At 35.5% G+C, this 24,864-nt stretch overlaps 4 protein-coding genes, 3 non-coding genes and 1 pseudogene across 10 annotated transcripts; 5 read left to right on the forward strand and 3 right to left on the reverse strand.

The window, feature by feature from the left end:
- Positions 1 to 825: 825 nt before the first annotated feature.
- ttll-4 (Tubulin polyglutamylase ttll-4) lies at positions 826 to 9,054 on the forward strand (the record flags this gene model as incomplete). Of its 2 annotated transcripts, NM_001027814.4 has the most annotated exons (10): positions 826 to 928; positions 4,437 to 4,720; positions 5,107 to 5,208; positions 5,953 to 6,228; positions 6,283 to 6,365; positions 6,438 to 6,566; positions 6,625 to 6,681; positions 7,384 to 7,761; positions 8,428 to 8,676; positions 8,722 to 9,047. In NM_001027814.4, 10 exons carry the CDS (start codon positions 826 to 828, stop codon positions 8,864 to 8,866), a joined length of 1,806 nt encoding a protein of 601 aa, NP_001022985.1. In that variant the 3' UTR covers positions 8,867 to 9,047. The 2 variants fall into 2 exon arrangements, with proteins under 2 accessions (NP_001022985.1, NP_001022986.1); NM_001027815.6 differs by lacking the exon at positions 826 to 928 and having other exon boundaries at positions 8,722 to 9,054.
- Positions 9,055 to 9,787: 733 nt separating this feature from the next.
- Positions 9,788 to 9,879, forward strand: ZK1128.10. The gene has a single exon (NR_052677.1). It is a non-coding gene; the product is annotated as an Unclassified non-coding RNA ZK1128.10 (non-coding RNA).
- Positions 9,880 to 13,423: 3,544 nt separating this feature from the next.
- On the reverse strand, positions 13,424 to 13,554 carry ZK1128.9. The gene has a single exon (NR_052678.1). It is a non-coding gene; the product is annotated as an Unclassified non-coding RNA ZK1128.9 (non-coding RNA).
- A 94-nt stretch (positions 13,555 to 13,648) lies between these two features.
- Positions 13,649 to 15,767, forward strand: ZK1128.7 (SHSP domain-containing protein). Its single transcript, NM_066851.4, has 5 exons — positions 13,649 to 13,902; positions 13,952 to 14,000; positions 14,856 to 15,064; positions 15,401 to 15,479; positions 15,533 to 15,767. Exons 1-5 carry the CDS (start codon positions 13,715 to 13,717, stop codon positions 15,623 to 15,625), a joined length of 618 nt encoding a protein of 205 aa, NP_499252.2. The 5' UTR covers positions 13,649 to 13,714; the 3' UTR covers positions 15,626 to 15,767.
- Positions 15,768 to 17,100: 1,333 nt separating this feature from the next.
- K08E5.4 lies at positions 17,101 to 17,397 on the reverse strand (annotated as a pseudogene). The gene has a single exon. A coding segment is annotated over exon 1 (297 nt).
- A 277-nt stretch (positions 17,398 to 17,674) lies between these two features.
- On the forward strand, positions 17,675 to 18,039 carry K08E5.6 (uncharacterized protein; the record flags this gene model as incomplete). The annotated part of the gene is made up of 2 exons (NM_001379883.1): positions 17,675 to 17,962; positions 18,019 to 18,039. The coding sequence occupies 2 exons, from the start codon at positions 17,675 to 17,677 to the stop codon at positions 18,037 to 18,039; spliced, it is 309 nt and encodes a 102-aa protein (NP_001367258.1).
- Positions 18,040 to 18,084: 45 nt separating this feature from the next.
- K08E5.1 (uncharacterized protein) lies at positions 18,085 to 23,444 on the reverse strand. 2 transcript variants are annotated; one of them, NR_052679.1, is made up of 8 exons: positions 23,357 to 23,444; positions 22,985 to 23,300; positions 22,453 to 22,930; positions 22,208 to 22,339; positions 21,724 to 21,960; positions 19,145 to 21,675; positions 18,881 to 19,095; positions 18,231 to 18,321 (listed from the first exon to the last, which is right to left on the reverse strand). NR_052679.1 is itself a non-coding variant. In NM_001268137.4 (3 exons), the coding sequence occupies exons 2-3, from the start codon at positions 18,997 to 18,999 to the stop codon at positions 18,231 to 18,233; spliced, it is 210 nt and encodes a 69-aa protein (NP_001255066.1). In that variant the 5' UTR covers positions 19,000 to 19,095; positions 19,145 to 19,624; the 3' UTR covers positions 18,085 to 18,230. The 2 variants fall into 2 exon arrangements, 1 of the variants encoding a protein (NP_001255066.1); NM_001268137.4 differs by lacking the exons at positions 21,724 to 21,960; positions 22,208 to 22,339; positions 22,453 to 22,930; positions 22,985 to 23,300; positions 23,357 to 23,444 and having other exon boundaries at positions 18,085 to 18,321; positions 19,145 to 19,624.
- Positions 22,778 to 22,927, forward strand: K08E5.9. The gene has a single exon (NR_052680.1). It is a non-coding gene; the product is annotated as an Unclassified non-coding RNA K08E5.9 (non-coding RNA).
- Positions 23,445 to 24,864: the final 1,420 nt, after the last annotated feature.

Consider the following 24,864-nt stretch of genomic DNA (forward strand, 5'->3'; position numbering starts at 1 on the left):
AATTGATTTTTTAAAAATTTTAAACTTTTACCTTGTATATACCTAACCAACTTTTTGGAGGCGGAGTGTGTTAATTGAGGCCCCACGAAAAGGGGAGCAGAACGAAAAGGGGATCTCCAAAAAGGGGATCTGCGAAAAGGGGAGATACGAAAAGGGGAGCTAACGAAAAGGGGATCTGGCACTGTGCCAAACGCTATTTTTCTCGAAGAAAACGATACAACGATGCTCCGATGTTACGCGTCGCGTGCTGTTAAGCGTATCCTCTAGAAGAAAATTTCAAAAATCAACGTGCGTTGCGTGAGAAAAATTGCGTTTTGTGCGTTTGGCACAGTGCCAGCTCCCCTTTTCGTTGCTCCCCTTTTCGTATCTCCATTTTTCGTATCTCCCCTTTTCGCAGATCCCCTTTTTGCAGATCCCCTTTTCGTTCTGCTCCCCTTTTCGTGGGGCCTCTGTTAATTTGACCGTGGAGCGCACTTGCCTCGATTTGTAGATTTACGTGCTCGTGTACTCTGCGTGGACAATCCTGATTTTTTTCGCTATTTTTCTTGCATTTAACATTTAAAAAAGTCACTTTTAAAAACTTTTAAAATGCCGGAAGCCATTCGAGATTTGAGATATGTAACATGTAAAATAAAACAACTAGAAAAAGAGCACTCGGAAAAAATTCCGGCTCTCCCGTTTTCTCTATCTCAGTCTCCTGCTTTATTACACACACACAGACATACTTTATCTCGGTCAACACAGACAGACACATCCTTATTCCTTTTTCCAATATTTATACATATATTTTCTCACATAATTTTTAATAAAAGAAATATATTTCAGATGAGTAGCGGGTATTCCTCTGCACCGAGTGTGTCTCATACATCAAGTGACACAGATTTGAATCGAATCGACAGCTATGATGATGGAGCTGAAGAGACAACAGGTAATTACCGGAAGTTTTTTGACAAAATTTTTTAGCTTTTTTTGTTTTGTCTTTATGGCAAATCCTTCACTTTCCGTGGCGAGAAACAGAAAAATTGATCTGAAAATTTGTAAAAATTGCATTTTTTCAGTACTCTCGAGACTTTTTAAATTTTGAATTGCTGAGCTTTTTTTTCATTAAAATTTTACCCAGATGCAAAATTTTGTCTCGAAGCGACATTTTTTGTTAATGTAAATAGGTGTGCGCCTTTAAAGAGTACTGTAATTTCAAACTTTCCGCGCTACGGAGTTTTTAATCAATTTTTCATAGTTTTTCTTTTGAAACATATAAGTTTTAGAAAATGTGAGTAAAAATTTTTAAAATAGAATTGGAAATTACAGTACTCTTTAAAGGCGCACACCTTTTTGCAACTAACAACTATTTGTCGTGTCGAGACCGGTTACCATATTTGGCGCCAAATTTCGTGTCTGGATTATTATCCAGACACGAAACGAGACACGAGGAAGCTTTTTATGAAATTTTTATTATTTTTTTGAGAAAAAATCGGGAATTTTTTAAGTTGGGTGAAAACAAATTTCAGATTGAAAAGAAAATCCAATATTTTTTTTTCGAAAAAATTGGCATCTTTATGGAAGTTTCTTCTGAAAAGTTTTTAGATTTTTAAAACAAAATTTTTTTAAGATTGAAAAGTAATTGGAAATATGCAAAAATCCACTTTTTGAGCAATTTTGCGGGGCTCAATGGTAGTGAAAAAATGCGACGAAAAAAACATTTTCAAATCGAATTTTTTAAAAACTTCTTTTTAAAAAAGTCACAATTCTAGTTTTTGATTCGACGTTCCGATTACTAAATGATCATAGATGGTTGTTTATTTTTGTATTCGACATCTTCTTTTTCTCACCGTCATTTTATTAGAAATCACAAGTTGTTTTTCATTTTCTCAAACCTTTTCGCCCAAAAAAATCTCTAATCTTAAATTAAATATCTCTTTTAAAAATAATAAACTTTAGGTTTTCCGTTGAGAAATCTACGAAAAACTAGTCCCTTGAGTTTTTGTTTTATCCGCTTGTCGATCTTCCTCTAACCTAAAAATTCAACTATTTCCACAAGCGCTTCTCTTTTTTTTTTGAAATTTTTTCTGTTGAAGAGAGCATAAGTAGTACTTCATCTCAAAAGATAAAGCTTCAAAAGCATGAAGTCGTAGACATTGTTTTATGATGCTCAAGAATTTTGTTGAAGCGAAAGAAAATCTGTGAAAAAGCTTCTAGCGTTAATGAGAATTTATATTTACTAAAATCTTTGAAATTTTTATAAAAATTTTAGTTTTAATGCCAAAAAATACCAAAAAGAACAGATTACAGTTTGAAAAATAGAAATTATATTTCTATAGAAAAGGAGAATTTTTAAATTATTTACTTGAGAAAATTTGAAAAAAAATTCCAAACAAACATGACCAAAAAAAATTTTTCCTGGATTTTTTGTACTTTTTGAGAAAAAAAAACATTTTTGTAGAATAATTATAGGTAGATTTCAAGCTAAAAACATAGAAATATCTTTCTTTTTTTTTTGAAATAAAAACAGTTAACAATTTTTTTTAAAGTTTCACTATGAAATTTGACCATTTCCCCACTGATAAAAAATTAAATTTACTGACAGGAATTTTATTTTTAAAAAAGTTGCAGAAATAATAAATTTTCTTAAAACTGTAGAAATTATTTTTTTGTAAATATAAAAATTGCTGAAATAATTTCAGAATTGCAGAAATTATATTTTTTTAAAATATATAAAAATTGTAGAAACTATGTTCAAATTGAAAAAATTATATATTCTTTTAATACAAAAGGTGCAATTTTTTTTTTGACGGACTCCTAAAGTTACCATAAAGAAGCCGTATTTGGCGCCCTATTTTGGAGGAAATTCGAAAAAAATCACTTTTTCAAGGTATTTTTGTTACAGTTGCGTTGCAAAAATAGTAGAAATGACAAATAAAAAACCAGCAAAAAAACAAAAGTCAAAAAAAAGAAGATGCTCAAGAGAGCCCTAACTTCGTTGCCAGACACCGCATAAAACACATTTACTTCCCCGCCGTTACCACCATAACAATCACGACACTTTTTCGTTCACTTCTCACTCTGTTCTTCTTCTTCTTCTTCTCGCTCGTCGTCGCTTTACACCTATAACGTTCAAATAAACAAAAAAATAATTGTGTAGTGATGTATCTCTTTTTGTCTCCGTTGACACCACCATCACTACCACCCTTTGAGGAGAGAGCATGAAGATTACTGCTGCTGGGGGGGGGCTTAGTGAGAAATAGGAGATGATATAGTGATTAGAGATACATACGTTTTAAACTATGAGTGAGTGATGGCAGAAAACTAGGGAAAAAACTACCAAGAAAACAAAACAAAGAACTCTCGGATACTAATCTTTAGTTTTATTTTTTTTTGTCTTGCTTTACGAGAAAGAAAAAGCAAAATGACAGCTTTTTTACTCACAGAAAAACGTTGTTGAGCTCACTTTTTTTTTGGCTTTTTTTAAATGAAAAATCCTACAGAAAATGTAGCCATTCTGAATTTATTTTTAAGAGAATCAGAAAAATGTGCTTATCACGTTTTACGATTATGGCAACAATTTAAGGAGTTTTAGTACTTTTCTCTCTAAAAAAACGTTTTTACTGGAAATTTTTTTTCTGATAATTTTGCCAAATTTGCAGGAAATTTTTCCCCACATTAAAAAATTGTTCAAACTTTATATCAGGGGTGGGCGGCAAACGATTTTTCCGGCAAATCGGCAAGTTACCGGAATTGAATATTTCCGGCAAATCGGCAAACCGCCAAATAGCCTGAATTGAACATTTCCGGCAAATAGGCAATTTTCCGGAACTGAAAATTTCCGACAAATTGGCAAACCGGCAATGTGCCGGAAAAACGGCAAACTGGTGAACTTGCCGGAATTGAAAATTTCTGGTAAATCGGCAAACCGGAAATTGGCCGAATTTGCCGGAAAAACGGCAATCGCTGAAAATTTTTGGCAAATTGTGGTTTTACACACTTTTTTTTGGAAATTTCAGAATTTAAATTTTAATCGGCAAAATTGTACGCGTCCTATGAATGTTCCTACATTTATTTTAAAAAGTAAAAAAATTATATGAAATATCTAAAGAAAACGGGAAAAAAATTTCAAAAAAGCACAGTTTTAAGTGTTTCCGTATTATAAAAAAATCCCCCTAAACACTTCCGGCAAATTGATGTTCGGCAAATGGCAAATCGGCAAACCGGCAGTTTGCCGAATTGGTCGACAAAAAAGTTGCCGAAAAATTTCTGAGTTAAAAACTGCCATTTTGTTTTTTCCCGTAAAGAAAAACTAAAAATAACTAGAGATTAGTAGATATTTGAGTTTTGTTTTGCACTCCCTTCACCCAATTTTAACTCAAAAAAATAAATAAATATTTATTATTCCATCTCATTTCTCTCTCATTATATATATCTATCAACACTCCAATTTTCAGATGAACAACGAATGTGTGGTCTGAGTGAGCTTGTGACATCGTGTCTCACGTCATCTCGTTTGAAGGCTATCGACGAAGAAGATGAAGAAGAAAATTGTAATGATATTGAAATTGTTGGATTGAGCAAGACGACGACAAAAGTGAAAAGATCCAAGAAAGTTCTGTCTTGCCCGATTGTTTCGAGTAGTACGAAGAAAGAGAATGGAAATGCGGCGCCATTTCTCAAATCTAGTCAGTTCACGGATGTTCCACCAACAATTCGATTCTACACAAAGGGGACTAAAGTATGATTAATTAAAATGCGTATTGCACAGCATATTTGACGCGCAAAATATTTTAATATCTCGTAGCGAAAACTACAGTAATTTGTTAAATGACTACTGATTTTTATTCGCTTTTTTGCCATTCATTGATGAATTATTAAAAAAAGAATCGAAATGACAAGAAAAAACAACGAAAAATCCGAGGAAAATTAAATATCGATGTCACAATTCGAAAGGAAATTAACTTCGAAAATCCAGCTCGTAAATCAACATAAGTGCTACAGTAGTTCTTTAAAGAATTACTGTAGTTTTCGCTACGAGATATTTATATATTTTGCTCGTCAGATATGTTACGTATTCTCAGAATTTAGTGTTCCAAACATAATAAACCAAAATGTATTTTCCAGGTAACAAAACCCGCCAGAAAGATTCAAGCAAGATTGACATGGTGTCACAATAGTCTTCTACCAATTGTCATGCGTCAAACGTTGGCAGCCAGTCATTTTACGGTTAGTTGAAATTGAAAAAATGATATTAAGAACAGAAAAAATAACTTGAAAATTTCGTAAAATTCGTAAAATGTGGATGTTGCTTTAAATTTTTTGGAATGTCCAGTATGATTTAAAAAAAAAGAAAATGTATAAAAAATTGGCTCTTAAATGCGCAAATTCCCTTTTAGAACTGCAAAACCAACTAATTTTTAAAAAATTTCAAAAAAAATATCCGGTTTTTTGGGTGATATTTCAGAGTACTGTAACGCTCTACATTTCCTATCAAGTCGCAATTTTTGTGAACATTTAGTAAAAAAAAAATTAAAAATTTTATCTTTTTTACACCATTTTTTGAATATATTTTGACAAGTTTCTGGTATTTAAAGCTATAATTGTACTGTATGGTACTGTAGTTTCAGAAAAATGTGTTTAGTTCCAATTAATGGAGGATTATGATTACAATAAGTGCTTTAGGGTACTGTAGATGTACTATAGAAGTACTGTAGATTACTGTATTAAAAATATCGCCTTTTGAAAAGTCGTTGAGTTTGTTGGATTTAAAAAAATTTAAAAAAAATAAAAAAAGGGAAAATTGAATGGACTTTTCAAAAAGCGGATTTTTTTGATACAGTAATCTTATAGTACCCGTAGATTACTCTCACAGTACCTTTTTATTTTAAAGTACTGGAGTACTGTAGGACTACTGTAGGCGCAAAAAGTAAATTCAGTTGCCTCTAATAATTCAAAAATGAATTTTTCCAGGTCGTCGACGAATCTCTGTTCTATGTCGGATATTGGGGTCGTCATCTGAAATCAGCCCAATATCGAGCTCTCCAACCACATCAAAAAGTTAATCATTTCCCTGGAGCATTTCATATTGGACGAAAGGATCGGTTATGGATGCACATTCGAAAGCAGCAAGAACGTTTTGAAGGCGAATTCGATATTATGCCATTCACATATATTCTTCCAACTGATCGACAAGAACTTTTGAAATACTTGGAGACGGATGCATCGAGACATGTTATCGTCAAACCGGTAAATTTAAAGAGGACTTTTAATAGAAGATTTATAAAAAAAACTATTTTCCAGCCAGCATCAGCTCGTGGAACGGGAATTTCTGTTACTAGAAAACCGAAAGATTTTCCAACAACTGCAACTCTTGTCGCTCAGCAGTTCGTTTTTCTATTTTTTCTCTCAATATATCAATTTCCAAAGAAAAATTCCAAAAATTAATATAAATTCAGTTATATTGAACGTCCACTGACCATTAATCGTGCAAAATTCGATCTTCGTCTCTACGCGTATGTTCCAACATTTGAACCACTACGTGTTTATATTTATGATCAAGGATTGGTCCGGTTTGCCAGTGTACCGTAAGTTGATTTTTTTTGAATTTGAATTTGAAATTTTTGAAATTTTTCTTATTTTCAGATACAGTCACTCGGTCTCAACTATCTCTAACAAATATATGCATCTCACTAATTATAGGTTTGTTTTTTTTTCATGAAAAAAGTGCTTATAGGACTCAAAATATCCTCAACAGGACTGTTGTTTTTTGGATTTTTTACGTTTTTCGCACCAAAAACACAAAAAATATTGTTTTTCAAAACTGTTATGATGAAAAAAATCGAAATTTGCTTGTTTTTTTTTGTTTTTGGTCGAAAATTTTTTTGCAACAGCTCTGATTCCCAAGCATTTAATCGAAAATATCTCGATGATTTTCAGTGAAAATAAAAAAAACTTTAAAAAATTTTGAAAACCGGAAAAACCGAAAAACTAGAAAAAAAAGTTTGTATTCAGAACGAAAATTTTCGGTTTTTTGAAAACCGGAAAAAATTTTATAAAAAATGTATGATGCTGCTGTTTGGCAATTTTTTGTCGACAAATTTGGCAAATTGCCAGTTTGCCAGAAATTTTTAATTCCGGCAGTTTGCCGATTTGCCGAAAATTTTCAATTCCGGCAACTTGCCGGTTTGCCGGAAAAAATCGTTTACCACCCCTGTGGTGAAACTATTTATATATGTAGAATTTTTTGTGAGTTAATAAAAAAATATTTTGTCGAATTTTTAAAGTTCAACTTTTTCTGAGAAATTCGGAGATAAATGTCGCCAGAAAAAAACAATAAAAATTCAATTATTGGCCCCCCCCCCCCCCCCCCCCCACTAATTTTTCAAACCCCCCTCATTACAGTATCAACAAATTAGCTGAAGCCGACGGCGTTGCCAATAAACCAGTACCAAAATGGACTCTACACCATTTATGGGAACACTTTGATGAAATGGGTGTAGATCGTGAAAAGATTCAGAGAGAAATTGAAGAAGTCATCATTAAAGCATTCATTTCAACTGAAAAACCAATCAGAGAGCACATGTCACGATTCTTGGAACAGGAATTCATTTGTTATGAACTTTTTGGAATTGATATTATATTGGATGAAGACTATAAACCGTGGTTGTTGGAAGTCAATATTTCACCTTCTCTTCATTCGGGAACTCCACTTGATGTTTCTGTGAAGGCTCCACTTGCAAAGGATGTACTCAATTTGGCAGGAGTATATGTTCCTCCAAGGTAATATACACTGCTAGAATAAAAAAAACAGAGAAAATTTCCAAAAAAAAAAGCTTTAAAAGCCGTTGCTAATTTCCAATATTTCCCGCGTTTTTGCAATTGGAACATTGTTTGATTTGCTGGAGAGTTTGAAAATTTTCTAACCAAAATTGTTTTCAGGACCTTCTCAGAATTTTTCACAAGTTTGTAGAAGATTCTCGAATTTTTTGAAAATTTCCCACAAGTTACCAGAAGTTTCTAAAACTTTCCAAAAATTTTTTTTCTCCTTAGTTTTTCAAAAGTTCTCAGCAGTTTCTGAAACATTCTTCAATTTTCGAAAAGTCAGATTTTCCGAAACTACAGTAACCCGACAGTAGTCCTACAGTACCTCGACCTAATATCCTTTCAAAAAACGAGAACTCAAAATTTCCGAAACTACAGTAACCCTGCAGTACCCAACCCCATTATCTTTTTAATAACGAAAATTCAGATTTTTCAATATTACAGTAACCCTGCAGTAATCCTACATTAATCCTACATTACTCCTACAGTACCCCGACTCATTAGCCTGGCAAAAACAAAAAATAAAAATTTCCGAAAATACAGTAACCCTACAATGCCCTATTCAGTAACCCTACAGTAATCCTACAGTACCCCGACACAGTTAATGATATCTAAATTTTTCAGTTTCGACAAGCTCAGTGATGCGGATTATAGCACCCGTCCCCGTAATGGAAGGAAGAATCGTGAACAATTGATCAAAGAAGCTTCATGGGTTGCTGCTTATAAAGATCAACTTGGAGTAATCGATAATCGAATTTTCAAACGGCTCACCCCAGAAGATACTCGAGCTTTGGTTGAATTTGAAGACGAACTTGAACGAATTGGAGATTTTAAATTGGTCTTCCCAACAGCTCACACTTCACATTATCAAAAGTGAGTCTTCATGGATTGTATTCAAATATTTCGTTTTTTTTGCAGATATTTCGCTGAAACTATCTACATGAACATTCTGCTCCAACAATGGCAAATTGCTCAAGAAGATGATCGTTCAATTGGAATCAACCGCCTCGAACAGCTTTGCCGTCAAAAACACATGCAATCAGATCAGGAAACATCATTTTAAATCTCTGCCCATTTCAGTGCTAGAATTCCATGTTGCGGGTTATTATACTTACAGCTTCCCAGATTTCTTTTTTTCCTATCAAATGTGCCTTTCATTGTTTACAACTAATTCCACTTTTTTTCCAAATTTTTTTATGTTGTTGCCTTTCTATGTTTTTTCTATTATGAACGAATCTTGTTGAGAAAAAAGGATTCGAAAAGGAAAACATGTGAATATGAATCAGGTCTGGGCGGCAATTACAGTTCGGCAGTTTTTTTGTCGACAAATTCGGCAAATCGGCAAATTTTCAGTTTGCTGAGTTTCCGAAAATTTTCATTTCCGGCGATTTGCCGATTTGCCGGAAATTTTCAATTCCGACAAACTGCCAATTTGTCGGTAATTTTCAATTTCGGCAAATTGTCGATATGCCGGAAATTTGGAATTTTGGCAAATTGCCGATTTGCCAATTTGTCGAAAAAATCGTTTTCCGTCCATCTCTGTATACATCACTTTTAATGAAAATTTCAATTGAGCGCCCAGGATTCAACTGAAATATTTCCCAGCGTGACAGTCTGAGGAATTACGTGGCACTATGACTACCGAACAGAAAAAAACGCAAAAAAAACTATAGTACAAGTGTTAGTATAAAATAGGAATTGTTCTCGTGACACACACACAAAAGGAAAGAAATCTGAACTCTCCGTCGTATCTTCGTTCGTTCGTTTCCCAAATGTTTGTATAAATATTGCTTCTTCTTTTTTTCGCCCAATTTTCTTCTTTCCCGATGTGTCAGTAGTGTACAGAACCGTATATTGTTTACGTACATTTTGTGCCGAGGAATTCAAACATAATTTCAGTGTAAATGTGCACAGCCTTTATTTCTCTCTTCCTCCAGTTTTACTATTTTTTTAATACCGTTTTCTTTTCTTTTTCTTTTTCTTTTCTCCTCTCTCTCTCTCTCTCTCTCTCTCTCTCTCTCTCTCTCTCTCTCTCTCTCTCTCTCTCTCTCTCTCTCTCTCTCTCTCTCATACCACTACCTTTTCATTTCTATTGTCATAAATGATTCTCGCTGACTATGTGAATGTCTGCCTCTTGAGAAGAAGTTGTTGTCGTTATCTATAATACAGATCGTCACTTCTTTTTTTCGTATTTCACTTTTTTTCCCGCATGACATTTCATCTAAAGCCTTCCTCGTCTTGCGGTTTATCTTTGTTTAAACTTGTTCTTTTCGCTCTTTATTTTAAGATAGTGGAGTCGCATTGTTTGGTTTCGAGAATTTAGTTTCAAATAATAATGAAAATTGTGGTACAGTGAAAAGTTTGTAAAATAGTCTTCAAAGTCTATTGTGAAACAAAAAAAAATTTCAGTGACAGTTTTTGGTAAACTGCCAAGAATTTTTGAGCACTGCTGCAGATTTGTACAGTTATTACGGGAGCACAAAACTTTGAGACTCATGAAATATCTTGCAGCGAGAACTACAGTACTTCTCCAAATTACTACTGTAGCGTTTGCGTCGATTTACGGGCTCGGTTTTATTTTTAAAAAAATTAAAACAATTTATTTATCGATAGAATATTACATTTAACTGTAAGAAAAAAATGAAAAAATAATGCGAAGAAATAATTTTTCATTTCAAAAATCTAGCCCCGTAAATAAATCGACGCAAGAGTCATTTAAAGTGGTACTGTAGCTTTCTCTAAGAGATATTTTGCGCGTAAAATATGTTGCCCAACACGCATTCTCACAATTTTGTGTTCCTGTAATAACTTTTCTTATTAATACAGCAGTTAAACCAGAACTGGGCGGCAAACGATTTAAAAAAAAATCGCCAAATTGGCAGAAATGAAAACTTCCAGCAAATTGTGGTTTTGCAAATTTTTTTTGGAAATTTTAAAATTTCAATTTTAGTCGGCAAAATTGTTCCCATCCTATGAATGTTCCTACATCTATTATCACCAAAAATATATGAAAATGCCTAAAGAAGGGAACACAATTTCAAAGAGGCACAGTTTCCGCCTTTTAACAAATCCCTCTAAAAGTCCCGGCGAATTGATGTTCGGCAAACCGCCAACTTGCCGATTTGCCGATTTGCCAAAATTGTCGACGAAAAAAAAATTGCCGAACGACACCCATGAGTTAAACTTCCACATACAGTACTCCAAAATTTGCCTGAAAATGAAGTAGCCTGAATAGCATACAAACTAAAAACTTTGCCTTTTTCGAATAAGCATCTGGAATAATTTGATGGTCCCTTGAAAGTCACCACAATACTTTTTTCGATGCATATTTTGAATGCTCAATACCTTCTTTCTCTTTTCACATTCCCACCTACATTGCCTAATCACCAATTCATGTCAACTGTAATAGAGTCGTTGACATTTAACCTAATACCTCCCATACTCTCTTTTGCCCTTTCAAATAATTTCCCTATTCTTTTCTCCCCCTTTTTCGTCCATGTTGTCCTTCTCTCTTATCACTTTGCTCAGCAATAAAACGGTTGGCCGGCCAGCGGTACGTGCCTTGTGCATCGATGTGACTCAGTTGGCAAAGAAGAAAAAAGTGTTTCTGCTCGTCTTTTCTTCTTCATCTTATTTGGTTTCTTTGTACAGATGTTTTCTAAAGTAGTTTTTTCTTCAAAACAATATTGAAAAAAGTTTGTGGAATCTACATAGTTAAGAATTATGCACTCACATGGAAAATGTTAAGAATTGTTTGTAATATGTACCCACATATAGAAAAATACAAAAAAAGAATTTGAGTTGTTTGCTAGAAGTATTATAATTATCTGAAAATTATCCTAATTTAAATCAATCTTTAAAACATCACGTGTCACAATTAGTGTGTGATTTGTGCCATTACAACTAACTTTATATTTTTATAGTGTATTTCCAATTGAGATGCCTTGATAAAAATACAGTGGGTTTTGAAAAACGCCATTAAAAGTTAGAACCTCACCTTCAATAGCTTGAATATTTTTTCTTTAACTAAAAAAACCTAATAAACAGAAATTTTAGCAAATTTTCTAAGAGATGAAATTTTGATTCTTTGGGTCATAATTTTTTTTGCTATACTCACTTTAGATCCTTTTTTGGATTTCTGTGCAAAGCCAAAATATTAAAAAATTTTTAAAAAATTAAATTTTTTTTTAATTTTCAAAATGAAACTAATTTTTAGAAAACTAGAAAACCAAAAAACCTTAATATATTTTTTTTGAAATTAAAAAAAAATTCGTAGCTTATACCTATTTCCGACTCGTCAGAAAATAGAAGCAAAACCAATAAAAACACGGAATTGGGAATATTTATTTGTTCTCCTTTCCAATTTAATTTATCAATTAGTTCGTGAGTTTTAAAAAAGTACACAGAAATCTCAAAAAAAATTTCTGCTCTCCCTTCCGGTCTTTCGTTGAAAACTTAAAAAAAAAAAAGTTTCTTGCCGTCATGTGTCTTCATTTTTTTGCAATTTTTGTTTCGTTCCTGATTTCTCATGTCATATGACCTTCTGTTCCGAGTTTCACTAACTCATTTTTGACAAAACAAATATTCTAAAAATTCTTCTCTCCCCCCTGCAATGTCATTCTCTATAAAAGTGCAAGTGACCGTTTCAATACCTACAAAACAGGTGTGTCAAGTGGTCACGGCCCGTTTTCTTTTAGGATTGAATCGTGTGAATCTGTTAGAAATATAAATATTTAATTTCAGATGACTGGGCGATACAGTAGAAGTGTACAACGGGAACCTCAGAAGCAGTACGTTTCACAAAGTCAGGTTAGTTACTTAAATTGTTAAAGCTAATTTTTTAAAGGTCAACAATAATAATTGAAGTAATTGAAATAGTCTGAATCACTCTTTAAAAATTATTAATGAAGAAAATCTGCAAAAATAAAAATACTCCTAAATTAAAACAATAATTGGTCGATCAACATATAATTTTTCTACAATATTTATATTTTATATTGCTTCAAATATTTGCATTTAAACATTGAAGGGGTTTAAAAAGCTCTACATTTCCAAAAGTTTGACTGGAAATTTTTTAACATTTAAAAGTTTCCAGAGTGTTTTATAATGATATTCATTCAGTGTGTATAGTAATAAATACTTAAACTTTAATATGAATTTCCTAATAACTGGATATTTCAATAAAAAATGTTCCATGCAGTTTTTGGCAATACTTCTAAAGTTCGTCAACTAATTTGTAGCGAGACTGTTTTGTAGTGTCTGCATCTTTTGTAGTAGTCTTCATCTTTTGTTTTGTGTCTGCATCTTTTGTTTTGTAGTGTCTGCATCTTTGCGATTCCAATTTCTAGTGTATTTTTGCCTCGAAACAATCAAGTTTTTAATTTTTAGATTTGTTCTTAACTTTCAAATTTGGATTATCATATGGTTTATCATTTTAATGTATTCTAGGGAAACCTACAAAAAATTGCCACATTTTCTGACTACAATTCTGCTTCAGTTCTAAAACAAGAATTTCCGTAAAACTTTTCACACTTTATGAAAACGCCATAAATCATTAGTGGACTTCACCAGGAAACATTTAATTTCCGGTTATTCAAAAAACTTCAAAACTTGACAGAGGAAGTTGAAACGCACACACACACATACATACAAACACTCAAAAAAATAAACGAGGTAGTAGCTGCGCGGTTTTCACTGTTTCCACAACTACGAGGCGCCGCTTCAAACAATTTTCACGTATATTGAAAGTGAGGCATGTTCTATATTTCGTTTCTTTCTCTATTTCTTTTTGTTGTTTGTTCATCTCCTATACATCTCCGCCATATCGTGTACTCTCTCGCTTTTCTCTTATTCCTCTATTTCCACATGTCAAGCAGCACCTAGTTACCTCTCACTTATTCTTTCTGGAAACATGCATCATGTTGATTTTGATGATGATGATCTTGACAGTTATCTTGAAGGCTCTGTTTGGTCTGAAAAGCCGTCTGCTTCTGAAATATTCTCATCTAAACCTGGAGATGTTATCAGTGTATTTCCACGTTCTTCACATTCTAATATGATTTATGGATATCCTATTAACTACAAGGAGACCGTTTTTCCGTAACTTTCAAGTTCAAAGTTTAAATTTAAGATTGAATAAACTTTTCAGTACCCATCGAGGCCCTCCAGATCAATCTTATGATAGCTATTATACAAAGGTAACGACTCTAGGCATTTTCTCACTACCGAAAAAAAGTAGGAACAGGAAAATCGTTAGCGAGGATCTACTCTAAATACATTTATAATAGTTTAACTTGACCGAATATTATAATGAAACACGCCAAAATTTTTTTAGTATTTGCAAAATTTTCAGCCAAAGTTTTGGCATATTGCCATTTTTAGAAGCGTGTAATTTTTTTCCTATTTCAAGCGGTTGAAAAATTAAGAAATTTCAACAATTTTTGTTGGAAAATTTTCTGGCAATCTCTATTTACCTTCAAAAACAAATGTGAGCAAATAGAGCAAATGAAACCGCTTTTGCACCTAAATTCAAAGTGCATAGTGCATTTATGAACTAGATTCAAAACAGAAATTAACTTTATCTAAAAGACTAATCATACGAATTGTTAATTTGAAAGCTTGAAAATGTTCCAATTTTTTGGGGTTTTTTGAACCTACAGTAACTAGATATAATCATTCAAAAGATCGTAGTAGGAAATCGGCAGTAGGAGAATGGTTAAAAATCCCTTACTTGGTATATAACACTTTTCAAATAAATTCTAAAGTTTTTTAAAATTTAAAGTCAAAATGTAGCAAAGTTGAGTTTGAAAAACGACCATAATAAGAAAGGGTTCCATTGTAACAACTGAAGAACTCCAATTTTTGAAATTTTTGGCAAATTACGAAAACCTTGAACATAATTCTTTTCAAAGGATTGAATTTATAAATTCTTATTTATTTTCAAATTAACATGAATTTTTGAATTCAACTTTCATTTTCAAAAGCAGAACTAGTCAGCCCCCCATTCCCCCGAGTGCGCTGCCAAAGTAATCAAATAAAATGAAGTGATTTAGATCACAGAAAGCCGACCGAGATCACCAGGACCTGTTGCTGGAGCTGGAGAAATTACGAATACTAGCCATGGATTCACAATTGAAATCGACGTCTTCCATTTTATGCCAGAAGAGATTAAAGTTGTGCTCACAGATGATACGTTGAGCATTTCAGGAGAACGTTTTGAATCCACTGGCGATGGACATACTCTTCGAAGAAGTTTTTCGAGGTAGGTTATGCTTGGATGTTTTTTAGGGTTAATTCATTTTTCCAAATATCAATCGCCAATAGTTTGCACTTACCAAAGAGTTCCAGAAGTTTTCCAAATCTTCCATAAATTTTTGATGTTTTACTTTCTAAAAATCTAAAAAGCCAGAAAAATCCAATAATTTTTCAAAATTTCAAAAAAGTTGATAACTTTCCAGAAGTTCCTCCTGAAAGACAAACAATTTGAATTCCCCGCCATAATTTTTCTGATCACTTTTGAATTTTCCAATAAGTGTTTCTCCCAGAACTTGAATTCCCGCTAAAAGATTTTAAAAAATACATCTATTTTTTATTTCAGAAAGTACTCAATCCCGGACGATGTTCATCTAGACACTATTCGAAGTCACCTCACCAATTCTGGAGTTCTCATCATTAATGTTAGTTTCTCAAAAAACCTCTGGATTTCAATTCTACAAAATACATATTCCAGGGTTCTCGTAAAGGATGGCGTGAGACAAGCATCTCAAGCTATCACCCAACAACTCAACGAAACGTGGCAAGAAGTGTGACATCAATTGTTTAAAAATACAAATACTCAAGTACAATGTAACTATAGCTACCCTGTGATGCTTTCCGCATTCATATTTTTCTCGAAATTTTCTTCCTGTGAAATTTACTCCCCCGTGCATGACATATTTTGCTTTCATATGAACCATTTATTTTTGACATCTTTGGTGTGACTGTCCTATGCAAAAATTTACTTTATTTTTGCCTAGATTTGGAAACAAACCCTCACATATGCTGGGCATTAAAGCCCAGAACTTATAAACATAATGAAGAACCAAGGTTATTATTTTTACTTTTATTAAAATATGAAATTTAAAGCTTATAGTGCTTAAAAAATTCGTTTCTTGAAGTTTTTTTTTAGATGTTTGAATTATTTTTTAATTTAATTTTTGTGTGTTCCACAACAAATAAGAAACAACGGAACATTCTCCATTAGTCAACGTTTTTTTCTGCAAATCACCGAAAAGCTGTTCGTCAACATCATGAATAAGCAAGTGCCAGAGAATAGAAAAATAACAGAGCTAATTCGACAGAATACTTGATCAAACTTCTTGAAAAAAATAAGAAAAATATCTGACTAAATATTTAAAATAATTATATATTTTTGAATTAAAATACCTGAATTAAAGTATCTTCAATTCATTTTTTTACATACTGCACTTTTTTGCAAAAAAAAATTTTGGAATTTTGGGAGAATTTCTATAAAAATGGTTTGCTAATTTTTTTTTAGTATTATTGGTACGTTTTTGTACCATGATATCAATTTTCAGACGCGCTACAGGGGTTTTTGTCTTGAGTTCATTTTTTTTACATACATATGACTGCACTTTTTTGCAAAAAAACAATTTTGGAATTTTGGGAGAATTTCTATGAAAATGGATTGCTAATTTTTTTTTAGTATTATTGGTACGTTTTTGTACCATGATATCAATTTTCAGACGCGCTACAGGGGTTTTTGTCTTGAATTCCAATTTCAACAGGTATATACAGGCGCAAAAAAAGCAAAAATAAAAATTATGGAATTCCGGAAATGTTTTGATAGATTTGGATTCTAGACTTTTTTAAAATATTATAGGTAAGTTTGTGGGACATGAAAGTAAATTTAAGCCGCGCTAGAGAGGTTTTTGTTTCGAATTCCAATTTTCACAGGTATATACAGGCGCAAAAAAAGCAAAAATAAAAGTTATTGAATTCCGGAAGAATTGCAATTTTCACAGGTATATACAGGCGCAAAAAAAGCAAAAATAAAAATTATGGAATTCCGGAAATGTTTTGATAGATTTGGATTCTAGATTTTTTTAAAATATTATAGGTAAGTTTGTGGGACATGAAAGTAAATTTAAGCCGCGCTAGAGAGGTTTTTGTTTCGAATTCCAATTTTCACAGGTATTTACAGGCGCAAAAAAAGCAAAAATAAAAATTATGGAATTCCGGAAATGTTTTGATAGATTTGGATTCTAGATTTTTTAAAAATATTATAGGTAAGTTTGTGGGTAGTCGGCGATAACAGGCGATTTCTTCTCGTCCGAGCTCTCCATCAATCCCTCCAAAACCTTCTCTTTGTAATCTTGAGTCCACTGTTTGATTGGCAACTCGGTGATCTCAATGGTGTTGTCATCAAGCACAGCAACTTCACCATAGCATGCAAATCGACTCGGGTCGATTTGAATGATCTTTCCGCGGAAGATCTTGCCAGGTCTTCTTTTCCAGAACTCGAACCTCAGCCATCATCTCCTCCGATTCCTTGATGAGCTTGTTCTTCTCTTCTTCCGAAACCTTGATGAGAGCAGTTTTTAATTGCACTACAGTACCATTTGGGTCAAATCAGTCCTATACTCTTTTGAAATAATGAAGCGACAACCCGTAAACAGCTAGTTGCAAGCGAAAGGCCACATTTTATTACTGCGACGTCTGCCAAAGCACACATTCATCCACTCATTTTGATAGAGAGCCGCCGCGTCCACCTGTCAGAACTTTATCGACATTTTTGAACATTGTAAGTTATGATTTTTTATTTTCTATTTTCAATTTTTCATTCTCTCTATCTTCAACTTTCAGAGCAAAAATGCAGCTTTCAATCTTGGAGCAAGAACGCAGACACATCAAATCTCGAATGGAGAAGCTTAACGGCGATCTAAAACAAGTCCATGAGGAGATGGAGAGCTTCAAGAGACACCACGTGAATCCAATTCTTGCCTACACCTTCATCATTTCAGTTTATCTATCTATGCTCAATGCCACGTGTCAACAGGCAGCAAACTTCTCAGCTGCTCTTTACGAATTAAAGATTAAGTACTGCGAGGAAGTGACGAATCTAAGAGAGGTACTAGACAGGGAGGCCATTCACAATGAGGTAAGATCAATTTACTTTATTCTAGATAAAGCTTTATCTATTTTGTGAGACTTCAGCTGGCCCAGTTCAAAGTCTAACCAGGAAGTGCTTCGTCTCAATCGCAAGATAAACGAGAAAAAAATAATTGAAGTTCAAAATAAATTTATTCGAATAGTTTAAAATACTAATTATCACAGGCATATATATAGTGTTGGTAGGGGGTGGTGGGGGCTATATTCACACTGGGATGCAAAACATTTGTGAAAAGTAATAAAAAAATTATAAATAATTAATCCGATTCCGAGTGAGCAACACGTCGCTTCTTCATTTCTTGATGTTGCGTCCGCGATCCGGAATCCACGGCGTCAGCTGGACGGGGTCTGCAAAAATTGAATTTCTTGTATTTCTTTGTGACACCACAATGCTTTTTTTTCAATTTTACGTCACAGCGCATTTCGAAAAACATTTTTCAATTAAACCGTCATTTTTTGAGAAGAGCTGTGACGTCACAGAAAATTAAAAAAAAATTTCCCATCTTTTTGGGTGCAGTGGAACGATGGGACAGCCTGACACCACCATTATAAGATAGAGTAGAGTCAAACAATGTTTTTGCTGTAAATTACAGAAAATAAACCGTTCTTGAGTCAATTAAAAAAAAGTTTTTAATGTTTATCAAATATTTGGGTAAATAGTTTATCAATAGAATTTCATGTGATACTTGTTTTCAAAAAAGTTATTACGAGAAAACTAAATTCTGAGGATGCGTATTGCGCAAAATGTCTTGAACCAAAAACTACAGTGACTCTTTGAACGCTTCGAATGTTTTGAACAATTTATATTCGGTAATTATGGTCTGTTTTCCGTCATTTGAAGCAAAACAATTTTTTGACTCGACTCCAACATTAATAATGTTCCTTGATAAATAATTTATAAACTAACCTTTTCCCACTTGGGACCACAATGCCACTGTCGAATTCCTTTTCCTCGTCGTCCGATCCATACTTTGAAGGCGATGTCTTACTCGTCGTCGGCTCATCATCATCGGAACCGGCAGCCATCTTTCCGGGAGCAGCTTTCCTTGCCGCTTTCGCAGCCCCTCGCTCAGCACGAGCTCTTGGTTTATTGATGATTTCCTCATCTGACGAAACACCATGCTGAAAAAAATAATATTAGTAATGGTAAAAACTACACGGAAAAACTTACCTCACTCTCTGACGAGTCGCATTCCCACTCCTTCTTGCTTTTTCTCGGCTCTTGAGCTTTCTTTGGCTCTTTCTTGACGCGTTCCTTCTTTGGCTGGGACTTCTTCTCATATTTGGCCTTGGTTGCAGCTTCCAACATCGGCTCAATACGATGTCCATCCTTGGATGGAAGGACTTCCGTGCACACATTCTTCTTGGATCCATGTCCGGTCTTTGCGTCGGCAGCAAGCTTTTTGGCGGCATTTTTGATGCTGGCATCTTGATCAGCTTTCTCGCAAGCCTCCTGTCTGTCCAACTCAGACACGAAGTTGTCCAGATCCTCATGCCAAAGATCTTGCCAGGTCTTCTTCTCGAGAACTCGAACCTCAGCCATCTTCTCCTCCGATTCCTTGATGAGCTTATTCTTCTCTTCTTCCGAAAGCTTGATGAGAGCCATTCCGACAAGGTAATCGTAGTCTGATAGCTTGGTTTCAACGGCCTTCGCAGCAGAGGAAATGGCTTCGTCCTCTTCGATGGCGACAGCAGCTAGATCATCTTCGTCCAGCTCGATTTCTCCAGATTCACGAAGCTTGAGCTTTTGCTCCTCCTTCCACTTCTTCACTGGATCAGCATCAAAACCCATTTTGATCAAATCATCGACAATGGCCACCTTCTTCTTATTCTCGAATACAATCTCTTTGTTGATCTTGGCGAGAATGAAACGAGCCTGGTTAGTGAGACGCTTGCTCTGAGCCTGAAGAACTCCGAGGAGGTACTTCTTTCTCTGCAGGTACTTCTCTTGGCGACTATCGTAGAACTCTTGAGTAATTGCCTCTGGTGAAATGTAGGTGCGAAGACATCCGGCAGCATCGAAAAGTACCATGGAGCTCGTGCAAATGATAGATTGGAGCTGGAGCACTTGATGAAGTTCCTGACTGCGCTCCAATTCACGAAGTTTTCCTGGCACCAGCTTCACGACGAACTTAACAGTTGTATCTGTGTGAATCTCCTGGTAGTCAACGATAACAGGCGGTTTCTTCTCGTCCGAGCTCTCCATCAATCCCTCCAAAACCTTCTCTTTGTAATCTTGAGTCCACTGTTTGATTGGCAACTCGGTGATCTCAATGGTGTTGTCATCAAGCACAGCAACTTCACCATAGCATGCAAATCGACTCGGGTCGATTTGAATGATCTTTCCGCGGAAGTTCTTGTACCATGGAGCTAAGACTTTCTGCGGCTCGCCGGCAATCAGGCGCTTGATGTTCTCGACGAGATCACGTGGATTGTAGTTGGGAATGCTTGTGGACCATCCAGTACCGATTCCTTGAGCTCCATTGACGAGAACCATTGGAATAATCGGGCAATACCACTCTGGCTCAATACGCTGGTTTTCTTCATAGAGGAAACGCAGAACATTATCATCGTGAGCCGGGAAGAGTGAACGAGTGACTGGCGACAGTTGAGTGAAGATGTAACGAGCTGAAGCACTGTCCTTTCCACCCTGGAGACGAGTACCGAATTGTCCGATTGGAAGAAGCAGGTTGATGTTGTTGGATCCAACGTAATCTTGAGCGAGATTCACAATTGTTCCCATAAGCGACTGTTCTCCGTGATGGTACGCAGAAATATCAGCGACAGCTCCAGCCAATTGAGCTACGTTGACCTCATGCTTGTCTGCTCTTTTGAAGCACGCAAAGAGAACCTTCCGCTGTCCTGGCCTGAAACCATCCACAAGGCATGGAATTGATCGTTCGTTGTGGAGACTCGAGAAGAAGACCAATTCGCGATTGACGAAATCTTTGAAGGTGACGAATCGAGTGTCCTTGTTGTAGAGATATTCTTCAGCAAGTCCCTGCTCCTTTCTGTCTTTCTTCTCCCTCATCCACTTCAAAAGCCAGTCTTTTCTCTCTTCAATCTTCTTCTTTGAGAAAGCCATGTCGATAGCGTTATCATCATCAGCTCCGTTGTATTTGAATCGAATACGATGACGAACCATGTCCAGGAAGTACTCCTTAGCTTCCTTGGCAGTCGATGTACCTAATCCCTTGTAGTACTTGATCTTATACGGCTTCCAGTTGTCCGTGTTCGTTCTCCACTCAGAGTATTCTGGGAGCGAGTAGAAGGAGACTTCTTCTTTTCCTTTGGTGGCTTCGACAATTGGAGTGATGAACTCCTCGACGAAGTTCCGTTGAATCAGTGATGGCCAGAAATGATGTAGAAAACTGATAATGAGACCTTTGATGTGAGAGCCATCCTGATCCTGATCAGCCATGATCATCACTCATCATCAAACTCGTACTTTAAATCTCTCTGAAGTCCGAGGATCTTGATCATCGCGTTGACTTCAGCATTCTCGGCGATCTGCTTCACACTTGCGTCGCGGACATTCAGCAACTTTCCTCGGAGCGGGAAGACTCCGAACTTGTCCCGTCCAACAACGGAAAGTCCCGAAATAGCAAGCGTTTTGGCCGAGTCTCCTTCCGTCACAATCAATGTGCACCGTTCGGAAGTTTTGGTTCCAGCTTCTTTGGCATCTTCAAGCTTTGGAATGCACTGAAATAAATGTAAATTAGAATTGAATTTTTAGTTGAGATAAATTACCTTTATTGGCGAACTTTCCGAGGCTTTTTGGACGAGATTTTCTCGGATATCTACACTAATTTCACGGGAAATTTGGCGGATCAGGCCAATTTGTAAAGCCGTTTTGCAGAATTTCTTGCTCAGAGCGCATGTGGATCCGAATCGATCGTGCCGTAGCGTCATCATTTCCTTCGTTTGCGAGTCGAACGTTGGCCACTCGATGAGACAGTTCACGAAAACCCACAAATGGTTTTCAATCTGAAAAATTTAATTTAGTCGGATTATTACTGTTATTTCATTTAAATTCGCAAAATCGATTCAAAATTTTAACTTCTTTGAAACTAAATAAAAACATTCTCCATCTTAGTGCCCGATACTATAGAAGTATTGCGGAAATCTCTAGAAAATTTCAAAATTTGCACAATTTTCTCATTATAAAGACACCAAGGAGCTCATATAGCTATTTTGTTTTAAATAAAAGGTCGAAAGAAAGAAAGAAATTTACCATGAATGGATCGACGTCCTTTGAAAGCTCCTGCTTGATCGAGCCCTTGAGTCTCGCAATCATCTGGTCGACAACATGGTCCACATGTCTTCCTCCTTTTGTGGTGGAAACGTTGTTAGCAAACGAAATTTGCTGGAAGCCAACGTCCGAAAGGCCAAAGCCACCTGCCAGCGATTTCCAATTTGCTCGTAGACCGTCTTCAGAGGCTCTCCTTCAAATGTGATTTGTGAAGTATACATTTTCACGTAGTCCTCGAATCCCTTGACTGAAATCATCTCTCCATTGAGGATGACGTCTACACCTTTACAGGTTGTCGCCACGTCGTAGGCACGCCGAGCCATCAAATGGCAGATATCGTCGTCATGTTCCTTCATCTTGAACTTTGCCAGATCCGGCGAGAATGTGATCTTCGTGAAGTCTTCGTCGGTGCTCGGAACAATCGTCGGCTCCTCATCACGCGTCATGTTGTTAATCCACGTTTGCTTGAATGCACTTTTGTAGACCCGAGATGACGTCTCACAAGTGAATTTTGTGGAGAAAATGTTGCAGAGTTTAGCTCCATATCCGTTTCGTCCTCCTATCATTGCCTTCTGATTGCCGACGAAGTTTGATGACGTGAGAAGACTTCCGAAAATGAGCTCAGGAACGAAGACTTTCTCCACTTTGTGCTGGGTGACAGGAATTCCTTTTCCGTTGTTGTATACAGAGATCTCGTTTTTCGCCCTGAAAGAAGGTAAAATTAATTTAAATTCATTTTGTGCTACGCTCTAAACTTACTTGTTGATGGTAACTCTTATCGTGTTCATCTTCCGATCTCTCTGTTTGTTGTCAGCCGCATTCACAAGGATTTCGTCATAAATCTTGAATAGTCCCGGTACGTATGAGATGTCACGCTGCTCCAGCGTGCTCTCCTCCATGTTGTAGACCCACATCGGCGTCTTCTCGGTATGCTCGACCGAACCGATGTAGGTGTCCGGGCGAAGAAGAATGTGCTCGAGTCGGGACTTCTTTTGGTAGATATCCTCGATCGCCATTTGTTTCGAGCCACCACCTTTTTTGTCGATCGACGTGAACACATTGCGGTCCTCGTTGGCCGAAAAAAAAGCAAAATTAGATTCAAGAAAACAGAAACTCAAAAAATTAACCAACCATCATCATTCTTCGGATTCGATGATGCCTTCGCTGGTGCCTTCGTTGCCTGGGCGCCGCTTCCAGACTCACAAGTTGAGTCACTCATCTGTTGAGCTCTGAAATACACGAAATTTAATTTTAAAGCAGCCGGTAGAGTACAATAAACTTGAGGATGAGAAAAGAGGGAAAAAAAAACGACGAAAAATGAGTGAAAAAACAAAAAAAAAGGAACAACGTCGACAGACACAGGTAACCATTGGGCACTGGCAGCCACTCCTCCCGCGCAAGATGGGCGGCCAACCTCCCCTTTTTCCTTTTTGGTCTTTCCACCTCTCTCTCTCAACACACTTGGAGTCGGTCTCTCTCCTATTATGATTTAGTCAAAAACAAATGCGGGAATTTATGCAGTTTGGCACTTTGCCAAGAAACAAAAAGAACATTACAACCTCTAGAGACCTCTCGAGAAAAAAATTAATAAAGAAAAAAAGGGAAGATGGAGGACTTTGCTAAATTGTCAAAGTTTTAAGTGAAGTGCCAATTTTTGGCAAATTGTCAGATTTTTAGTGAATTGCCAGTTTTTAGTGAAATGCCAGTTTTTGAGAAATTGGCAATTTTTTGTGAAGTGCCAATTGTTGGCAAATTGCCAAATTTCTAGTGAATTTCCATTTTTAGTGAATAGCCAGTATTTCGTAAATTGGCAAATTTTTAGTGAAATGGCAATTTTTGGCAACTTGCCGATTTTTTAGTGAAATGGCAATTTTTGGCAAATTGCCAACTTTTCAGTGAAATGACAATCTTTGGCAAATTGCCATTTTTTAGTGAATTGCCAGTTTTTCGTAAATTGGCAAATTTTTAGTGAAATGGCAATCTTTGGCAAATTGCCAAATTTTTAGTGAAATGGCAATTTTTGGCAAATTGTCAGATTTTTAGTGAATTGCCATTTTTTAGTGAAATGCCAGTTTTTCAGAAATTGGCAATTTTTTGTGAAGTGCCAATTGTTGGCAAATTGCCAAATTTCTAGTGAATTTCCATTTTTAGTGAATTGTCAGTAATTTGTAAATTTGCAATTTTCTAGTGAAATGGCAATTTTTGGCAACTTGCCGATTTTTTAGTGAAATGGCAATTTTTGGCAACTTGCCGATTTTTTAGTGAAATGGCAATTTTTGGCAAATTGCCAATTTTTTAGTGAAGTGCCAATTGTTGCAAATTGCCAAATTTCTAGTGAATTTCCATTTTTCAGTGAATTGCCAATTTTTTTTAATTGGCTATTGTTAAATAAATTGCCGATTTTTCGTAAATTGTCAAATTTTTAGTGAAGTGCTAATTGTTGCAAATTGCCAAATTTATAGTGAAATGGCAATTTTTGCAACTTGCCTATTTTTTAGTGAATTGCCAATATTTTGTAGATGGGCACTTTTTCAGTGAGAGACAGGGATGAGCGCCAATTGCCGGTTTGCCGATTTGCCGAAAAATTTTATTTTTGGAAAATTGCCGATTTGCCGTTTGCCGGAAATGTTTAGAGAGAT

The sequence above is a fragment of the Caenorhabditis elegans genome, chromosome III (assembly GCF_000002985.6).
Source record: "Caenorhabditis elegans chromosome III".
NCBI lineage: Eukaryota > Metazoa > Nematoda > Chromadorea > Rhabditida > Rhabditidae > Caenorhabditis > Caenorhabditis elegans.

What these genes read in the sequence shown, in the direction of transcription:
- ZK1128.7 (NM_066851.4), top strand. Translation starts at nt 13,715, where the DNA reads ATGCATCATGTTGATTTTGATGATGATGATCTTGACAGTTATCTTGAA. An exon ending in ATGATAGCTATTATACAAAG is followed by an intron (nt 14,001 to 14,855) that starts GTAACGACTCTA and finishes GAAGTGATTTAG; the next exon opens with ATCACAGAAAGCCGACCGAG. An exon ending in CTGGAGTTCTCATCATTAAT is followed by an intron (nt 15,480 to 15,532) that starts GTTAGTTTCTCA and finishes TACATATTCCAG; the next exon opens with GGTTCTCGTAAAGGATGGCG.
- K08E5.1 (NM_001268137.4), bottom strand. Translation starts at nt 18,999, where the DNA reads ATGGCTGCCGGTTCCGATGATGATGAGCCGACGACGAGTAAGACATCG. An exon ending in GTGGTCCCAAGTGGGAAAAG is followed by an intron (nt 18,322 to 18,880) that starts GTTAGTTTATAA and finishes CAATTTTTGCAG; the next exon opens with ACCCCGTCCAGCTGACGCCG.